This window comes from Alosa pseudoharengus, unplaced genomic scaffold, assembly GCF_046254945.1.
Source record: "Alosa pseudoharengus isolate Yale_2024_CS ecotype anadromous, Long Island Sound unplaced genomic scaffold, YU_APseudo_1.1 YU_APseudo_1.1_scf_17, whole genome shotgun sequence".
In the NCBI taxonomy this organism is placed as follows: domain Eukaryota; kingdom Metazoa; phylum Chordata; class Actinopteri; order Clupeiformes; family Clupeidae; genus Alosa; species Alosa pseudoharengus.
In genome coordinates this window covers 17,004,088-17,014,435 of record NW_027468640.1, presented here as the reverse complement: position 1 = coordinate 17,014,435, position 10,348 = coordinate 17,004,088, and the positions used below count along the sequence as shown (strand labels likewise).

Here is a 10,348-nt window from a genome sequence, read left to right as displayed (position 1 = left end):
GTTCATTAGTGTTACGGTTGGAGTATGACATTTAAGAGCACATTATTATGACTGCCACGCTAGCGAAGTGTTTTTTTTTTCTTCCAGATTTTTTAGTTTTTTTTTTTCGTTCATAATTTTGTGTCAACAATTCCCAGGACACTAAAAGACTGGGCAGTACAGAAATTGGTGGGCATGTAGCCTCACAAGGATGACACAGAACCATTGATTTTCATTTTGATCCGTAGCCCACCAGAAGCACCAGACCACCCAACAGGAGGGTAGGGCAGACAGTTTTTGTGAATATATGACCAAATATATGTGATATATATATATATATATTTTGTGAATATATGACCAAAGGTTTGTTGTATGTTGGTCTCTCAAGGTGCCATCTTAAGCCATTCCCTAACCAGTCATTTGTGGTATAGTGAAGAGATGGAGACAAATTGACAAGCGTAATTTAGTTTTGGAGAGAGAATGTGCAGGACTGAGTGGTAGTCATATTGTGTACCTCTATGCAGTTCATCTAGTTTTCTTCATGTTTATTAAAATATTTATTGCCAAAGTAACCTATATAACTAATCATCTAATCATAGAAAGGCCATCTTCTATTGATAAAACGTTTACTGTAGTGCAGCATTATAAAAGACAAACTATAATTAATCATCTCTTGAACACAAATCATTCAGTACTCAGTTTTACAGTGTAGTGGTTAAAACGGGTATGCTATAGACCAAAAGTTAAAATTTAAAATAGTGAAATAGCTTAACAAATTCTTATTACTTATGTATTATTATTAATACTTATGCTTGTGGAATCATTATCGTACATAAACATGTAGGCATTGATCTAACTTCAAACTATATAAAGGGTACTGATGTAAAACTTAAAAGATTTAGGTTCAGATTACCGGTGTGACGAAAGTGTATGATGGACTCTTTTAATGGGTATATCAGTTAGTTATTTTAATGAATGATTGTGGTAATATTCACACAGTTTACCGTGGTCCATCACCGACCATGTAAATGCATTTAATATAGCTAGTGGCATGGCTCAAGAGGGTAAACTGTGTAAGTAGTGCTCTGCTCACCTTTCTTTTTAAATGAGCTGTGTTGGAAACAAATCCAGTGCTGGACACACCGTGTTTCATGCATTTTAACATCCACTAAAATGCCAATGCACACTTGTTTCATTGTATAATTTCTCATTTTATTCACAGATAATCAAACTACTAAAAATGTGGCAAACAACAACTACTGTGGTCATGATGATTTTTGGTGAGTTGAACCACAAAAATATTTGGATTTTTGCATTGAAAAATATCAATTCACTGAAACATATTTGCATTGAAAAATATAAATCTCTAAAATGTTAGAATGTCTAAAATTTCTACTTTAAAGCAACACATTTAATTAAAACTGCCTCAACAACAAATGAAACAACAACTACAACAATTGAGGCAACAACATCAACTACAAATGAAACAACATCAAGAACAATTGAGGCAACAACATTAACCACAAATGCACCAACAACATTAACTGCAAATGAGCCAACATCCACAACATTTGAGGGAACAGCAACAACCACAATTGAACCAACAACAACCACAATTGAACCAACAACAACCACAATGGAACCAACAACAACTACAATGGAACCAACAACAACCACAATTGTGACAACAACTTCAACCACAAATGAACCAACAACTGCAACAGAGGCAACAACAACAATTGAAACAACAACAACCACAAATGAACCAACAACTACAACTGAGGCCACAACAACCACAATTGAGACAACAACTTCCACCACAAATGAACCAACAACTACAAATGAGACAACAACTTCAACCACAAATGAACCAACAACTACAACTGAGGTAACAACCACAACTGAGCCAACAACTACAACCACAAATGAACCAACGACTACAACAGAAGCAACAACAACAACTGAACCAACAACCACAAATGTGCAAACAACTTCAACCACAAATGAACCAACAACTACAACTGAGGTAACAACGACCACAACTCAGCCAACAAGTTCAACCACAAATGAACCAACAACTACAACAGAAGCAACAACAACAACTGAACCAACAACCACAACTGAACCAACAACAATCACAATTGAACCAACAACAACCACAATTGTGCCAACAACTTCAACCACAAATGAACCAACAACTACAACTGTGGTAACAACAACCACAACTGAGCCAACAACTTCAACCACAAATGAACCAACGACTACAACAGAGGCAAACACAACAACAATTGAACCAACAACCACCACAATTGAACCAACAACAACCACAAATGTGCAAACAACTTCAACCACAAATGAACCAACAACTACAACTGAGGTAACAACAACCACAACTCAGCCAACAAGTTCAACCACAAATGAACCAACGACTACAACAGAAGAAACAACAACAACAACAACAGAACCAACAACCACAACTGAACCAAAAACAACCACAAATGAACCAACAACTACAACTGACGTGACAACAACCACAACTTCAACCACAAATGAACCAACGACGACAACAGAAGCAACAACAACAACTGAACCAACTTCAACCACAAATGAACCAACAACTACAACTGAGGTAACAACAACCACAACTGAGCCAACAAGTTTAACTGCAAATGAACCAACGACTACAGCAGAAGCAACAACAACAACAACTGAACCAACAACAACCACAATTGAAACAACAGCAACCACAATTGTGCCAACTACTTCAACAACAAATGAACCAACAACCACAATTGAACCAACAACAGCCACAATTGTGCCAACTACTTCAACCACAAATGCACCAACGACTACAACAGAGGCAAACACAACAACAATTGAACCAACAACCACCACAATTGAACCAACAACAACCACAAATGTGCAAACAACTTCAACCACAAATGAACCAACAACTACAACTGACGTAACATCAACCACAACTTCAACCACAAATGAACCAACGACGACAACAGAAGCAACAACAACAACTGAACCAACAACAACCACAATTGAACCAACAACAACCAAGATTGTGGCAACAACTTCAACCACAAATGAACCAACAACTACAACTGAGGTAACAACAACCACAACTGAGCCAACAAGTTTAACCGCAAATGAACCAACGCCTACAACAGAAGCAACAACAACCACAATTGAACCAACAACAGCCACAATTGTGCCAACTACTTCAAACACAAATGAACCAACGACTACAACAGAGGCAACAACAACAACAATTAAACCAACAACAACCACAACTGAGCCAACAACAACCACAATTGTGCCAACTACTTCAACCACAAATGCACCAACGACTACAACGGAGGTAACAACAACAACAACTGAACCAACAACAACCACAAATAAACCAACAACAACAACAATTGAGGCAACCACAAATGAACTAACAACAACCACAATGGAGGCAACAACTTCAACCACAAATGAGCCAACAACTACAACTGAAGTAACAACAACCACAACTGAGCCAACAACAACCACAATTGTGCCAACTACTTCAACCACAAATGAGCCAACAACTACAACTGAAGTAACAACAACCACAACTCAGCCAACAACAACCACAATTGTGCCAACAACAACCACAATTGAACCAACAACAACCACAATGGAGGCAACAACTTCAACCACAAATGAGCCAACAACAACAACTGAAGTAACAACAACCACAACTGAGCCAACAACAACCACAATTGTGCCAACTACTTCAAACACAAATGAACCAACGACTACAACAGAGGCAACAACAACAACAATTAAACCAACAGCAACCACAACTGAGCCAACAACAACCACAATTGTGGCAATTACTTCAACCACAAATGCACCAACGACTACAACAGAGGCAACAACAACAACAATTGAACAAACAACAACCACAAATAAACCAACAACAACAACAATTGAGGCAACCACAAATGAACTAACAACAACCACAATGGAGGCAACAACTTCAACCACAAATGAGCCAACAACTACAACTGAAGTAACAACAACCACAACTGGGCCAACAACAACCAAAATTGTGCCAACAACTTCAACCACAAATGAGCCAACAACTACAACTGAAGTAACAACAACCACAACTGAGCCAACAACAACCACAATTGTGCCAACAACAACCACAATTGAACCAACAACAACCACAAATAAACCAACAACAACAACAATTGAGGCAACCACAAATGAAATAACAACAACCACAATGGAGGCAACAACTTCAACCACAAATGAACCAACAACTACAACTGAAGTAACAACAACCACAACTGAGCCAACAACAACCACAATTGTGCCAACTACTTCAACCACAAATGAACCAACGACTACAACAGAGGCAACAACAATTGAACCAACAACAACCACAATTGTGCCAACTACTTCAACAACAAATGAACCAACAACCACAATTGAACCAACAACAGCCACAATTGTGCCAACTACTTCAACCACAAATGAACCAACGACTACAACAGAGCCAACAACTACAACTGAAGTAACAACAACCACAACTGAGCCAACAACAACCACAATTGTGCCAACAACAACCACAATTGAACCAACAACAACCACAATGGAGGCAACAACTTCAACCACAAATGAACCAACAACTACAACTGAAGTAACAACAACCACAACTGAGCCAACAACAACCACAATTGTGCCAACTACTTCAACCACAAATGAACCAACGACTACAACAGAGGCAACAACAATTGAACCAACAACAACCACAATTGTGCCAACTACTTCAACAACAAATGAACCAACAACCACAATTGATCCAACAACAGCCACAATTGTGCCAACTACTTCAACCACAAATGAACCAACGACTACAACAGAGGCAACAACAACAATTGAACCAACAACAACCACAATTGAGGCAACCACAAATGAACTAACAACAACCACAATGGAGGCAACAACTTCAACCACAAATGAGCCAACAACTACAACTGAAGTAACAACAACCACAACTGGGCCAATAACAACCAAAATTGTGCCAACAACTTCAACCACAAATGAGCCAACAACTACAACTGAAGTAACAACAACCACAACTGAGCCAACAACAACCACAATTGTGCCAACAACAACCACAATTGAACCAACAACAACCACAAATAAACCAACAACAACAACAATTGAGGCAACCACAAATGAAATAACAACAACCACAATGGAGGAAACAACTTCAACCACAAATGAACCAACAACTACAACTGAAGTAACAACAACCACAGCTGAGCCAACAACAACCACAATTGTGCCAACTACTTCAACCACAAATGAACCAACGACTACAACAGAGGCAACAACAATTGAACCAACAACAACCACAATTGTGCCAACTACTTCAACAACAAATGAACCAACAACCACAATTGAACCAACAACAGCCACAATTGTGCCAACTACTTCAACCACAAATGAACCAACGACTACAACAGAGGCAACAACAATTGAACCAACAACAGCCACAATTGTGCCAACTACTTCAAACACAAATGAACCAACGACTACAACAGAGGCAACAACAACAATTAAACCAACAGCAACCACAACTGAGCCAACAACAACCACAATTGTGGCAATTACTTCAACCACAAATGCACCTACGACTACAACAGAGGTAACAACAAAAACAATTGAACAAACAACAACCACAAATGAACTAACAACAACTACAATGGAGGCAACAACAACCACAAATAAACCAACAACAACCACAATTGAGGCAACAACTTCCACCACAAATGAACCCACAACCACAATTGAGGCAACAACAACCACAACTGAGATAACATCTTCAATCACAAATGAACCAACAACTACAACTGAAGTAACAACAATCACAACTGAGCCAACAACAACCACAATTGTGCCAACTACTTCAACAAATGAACCAACGACTACAACAACAACAACAATTGAACCAACAACAACCTCAAATAAACCAACAACAAACACAATTGAGCCAACATCTTCAACCACAAATGAACCAACAACCACAATTGAGACAACAACAACCACAATTCAACCACCAAAAAACATAATTGGGCCAACTACTTCAACCACAAATGAACCAACGACTACAACAGTGGCAACAATAACAACAATTGAACCAACAACAACCACAATTGAAACAACAGCAACCACAATTGTGCCAACTACTTCAACAACAAATGAACCAACAACCACAATTGAACCAACAACAGCCACAATTGTGCCAACTACTTCAACCACAAATGAACCAACGACTACAACAGAGGCAACAACAACAATTGAACCAACAACAACCACAATTGAGGCAACCACAAATGAACTAACAACAACCACAATGGAGGCAACAACTTCAACCACAAATGAGCCAACAACTACAACTGAAGTAACAACAACCACAACTGAGCCAACAACAACCACAATTGTGCCAACTACTTCAAACACAAATGAACCAACGACTACAACAGAGGCAACAACAATTAAACCAACAACAACCACAACTGAGCCAACAACAACCACAATTGTGGCAATTACTTCAACCACAAATGCACCAACGACTACAACAGAGGCAACAACAACAACAATTGAACAAACAACAACCACAAATAAACCAACAACAACAATTGAGGCAACCACAACTGAACCAACGACTACAACAGAGGCAACAACAATTGAACCAACAACAACCACAATTGAAACAACAGCAACCACAATTGTGCCAACTTCTTCAACAACAAATGAACCAACAACCACAATTGAACCAACAACAGCCACAATTGTGCCAACTACTTCAACCACAAATGAACCAACGACTACAACAGAGGCAACAACAATAATTGAACCAACAACAACCACAAATAAACCAACAACAACAACAATTGAGGCAACCACAAATGAACTAACAACAACCACAATGGAGGCAACAACTTCAACCACAAATGAACCAACAACTACAACTGAAGTAACAACAACCACAACTGGGCCAACAACAACCAAAATTGTGCCAACAACTTCAACCACAAATGAGCCAACAACTACAACTGAAGTAACAACAACCACAACTGAGCCAACAACAACCACAATTGTGCCAACTACTTCAAACACAAATGAACCAACGACTACAACAGAGGCAACAACAATTAAACCAACAGCAACCACAACTGAGCCAACAACAACCACAATTGTGGCAATTACTTCAACCACAAATGCACCAACGACTACAACAGAGGCAACAACAACAACAATTGAACAAACAACAACCACAAATAAACCAACAACAACAATTGAGGCAACCACAACTGAACCAACGACTACAACAGATGCAACAACAATTGAACCAACAACAACCACAATTGAAACAACAGCAACCACAATTGTGCCAACTACTTCAACAACAAATGAACCAACAACCACAATTGAACCAACAACAGCCACAATTGTGCCAACTACTTCAACCACAAATGAACCAACGACTACAACAGAGGCAACAACAATAATTGAACCAACAACAACCACAAATAAACCAACAACAACAACAATTGAGGCAACCACAAATGAACTAACAACAACCACAATGGAGGCAACAACTTCAACCACAAATGAGCCAACAACTACAACTGAAGTAACAACAACCACAACTGGGCCAACAACAACCAAAATTGTGCCAACAACTTCAACCACAAATGAGCCAACAACTACAACTGAAGTAACAACAACCACAACTGAGCCAACAACAACCACAATTGTGCCAACAACAACCACAATTGAACCAACAACAACCACAAATAAACCAACAACAACAACAATTGAGGCAACCACAAATGAAATAACAACAACCACAATGGAGGCAACAACTTCAACCACAAATGAACCAACAACTACAACTGAAGTAACAACAACCACAGCTGAGCCAACAACAACCACAATTGTGCCAACTACTTCAACCACAAATGAACCAACGACTATAACAGAGGCAACAACAATTGAACCAACAACAACCACAATTGTGCCAACTACTTCAACAACAAATGAACCAACAACCACAATTGAACCAACAACAGCCACAATTGTGCCAACTACTTCAACCACAAATGAACCAACGACTACAACAGAGGCAACAACAATTGAACCAACAACAACCACAATTGAAACAACAGCAACCACAATTGTGCCAACTACTTCAACCACAAATGCACCTACGACTACAACAGAGGTAACAACAAAAACAATTGAACAATCAACAACCACAAATGAACTAATAACAACTACAGTGGAGGCAACAACAACCACAAATAAACCAACAACAACCACATTTGAGGCAACAACTTCCACCACAAATGAACCCACAACCACAATTGAGGCAACAACAACCACAACTGAGATAACATCTTCAATCACAAATGAACCAACGACTACAACAGAGGCAACAACAATAATTGAACCAACAACAACCACAAATAAACCAACAACAACAACAATTGAGGCAACCACAAATGAACTAACAACAACCACAATGGAGGCAACAACTTCAACCACAAATGAGCCAACAACTACAACTGAAGTAACAACAACCACAACTGGGCCAACAACAACCAAAATTGTGCCAACAACTTCAACCACAAATGAGCCAACAACTACAACTGAAGTAACAACAACCTCAACTGAGCCAACAACAACCACAATTGTGCCAACAACAACCACAATTGAACCAACAACAACCACAAATAAACCAACAACAACAACAATTGAGGCAACCACAAATGAAATAACAACAACCACAATGGAGGCAACAACTTCAACCACAAATGAACCAACAACTACAACTGAAGTAACAACAACCACAGCTGAGCCAACAACAACCACAATTGTGCCAACTACTTCAACCACAAATGAACCAACGACTACAACAGAGGCAACAACAATTGAACCAACAACAACCACAATTGTGCCAACTACTTCAACAACAAATGAACCAACAACCACAATTGAACCAACAACAGCCACAATTGTGCCAACTACTTCAACCACAAATGAACCAACGACTACAACAGAGGCAACAACAATTGAACCAACAACAACCACAATTGAAACAACAGCAACCACAATTGTGCCAACTACTTCAACAGCAAATGAACCAACAACCACAATTGAACCAACAACAGCCACAATTGTGCCAACTACTTCAAACACAAATGAACCAACGACTACAACAGAGGCAACAACAACAATTAAACCAACAGCAACCACAACTGAGCCAACAACAACCACAATTGTGGCAATTACTTCAACCACAAATGCACCAACGACTACAACAGAGGCAACAACAACAACAATTGAACAAACAACAACCACAAATAAACCAAGAACAACAACAATTGAGGCAACCACAAATGAACTAACAACAACTACAATGGAGGCAACAACTTTAACCACAAATGAGCCAACAACTACAACTGAAGTAACAACCACAACTGGGCCAACAACAACCAAAATTGTGCCAACAACTTCAACCACAAATGAGCCAACAACTACAACTGAAGTAACAACAACCACAACTGAGCAAACAACAACCACAATTGTGCCAACTACTTCAAACACAAATGAACCAACGACTACAACAGAGGCAACAAAAACAACAATTAAACCAACAGCAACCACAATTGAAACAACAGCAACCACAATTGTGCCAACTACTTCAACAACAAATGAACCAACAACCACAATTGAACCAACAACAGCCACAATTGTGCCAACTACTTCAACCACAAATGCACCAACGACTACAACAGAGGCAAACACAACAACAATTGAACCAACAACAACCACAAATGTGCAAACAACTTCAACCACAAATGAACCAACAACTACAACTGACGTAACAACAACCACAACTTCAACCACAAATGAACCAACGACGACAACAGAAGCAACAACAACAACTGAACCAACAACAACCACAATTGAACCAACAACAACCACAACTGATCCAACAACAACCAAGATTGTGGCAACAACTTCAACCACAAATGAACCAACAACTACAACTGAGGTAACAACAACCACAACTGAGCCAACAAGTTTAACCGCAAATGAACCAACGCCTACAACAGAAGCAACAACAACAACAACTGAACCAACAACAACCACAATTGAACCAACAACAGCCACAATTGTGCCAACTACTTCAAACACAAATGAACCAACGACTACAACAGAGGCAACAACAACAATTAAACCAACAACAACCACAACTGAGCCAACAACAACCACAATTGTGCCAACTACTTCAACCACAAAT

General features: G+C 39.1%; 1 protein-coding gene across 1 annotated transcript; it reads left to right on the top strand.

Annotated features, from left to right (window-relative positions):
• The first annotated feature begins 1,030 nt into the window (after positions 1–1,030).
• LOC143127026 (uncharacterized) lies at positions 1,031–8,435 on the top strand. The gene is made up of 5 exons (XM_076288328.1): positions 1,031–1,043; positions 1,926–2,470; positions 3,029–4,219; positions 6,026–7,237; positions 8,322–8,435. Exons 1-5 carry the CDS (start codon positions 1,031–1,033, stop codon positions 8,433–8,435), a joined length of 3,075 nt encoding a protein of 1,024 aa, XP_076144443.1.
• The last annotated feature ends 1,913 nt before the right edge of the window (positions 8,436–10,348 follow it).

What these genes read in the sequence shown, in the direction of transcription:
- LOC143127026 (XM_076288328.1), top strand. An exon ending in CAACAACAACAACAATTGAG is followed by an intron (nt 4,220 to 6,025) that starts GCAACCACAAAT and finishes AACACAATTGAG; the next exon opens with CCAACATCTTCAACCACAAA. An exon ending in CAACAACAACCACAATTGTG is followed by an intron (nt 7,238 to 8,321) that starts GCAATTACTTCA and finishes TAACAACTACAG; the next exon opens with TGGAGGCAACAACAACCACA.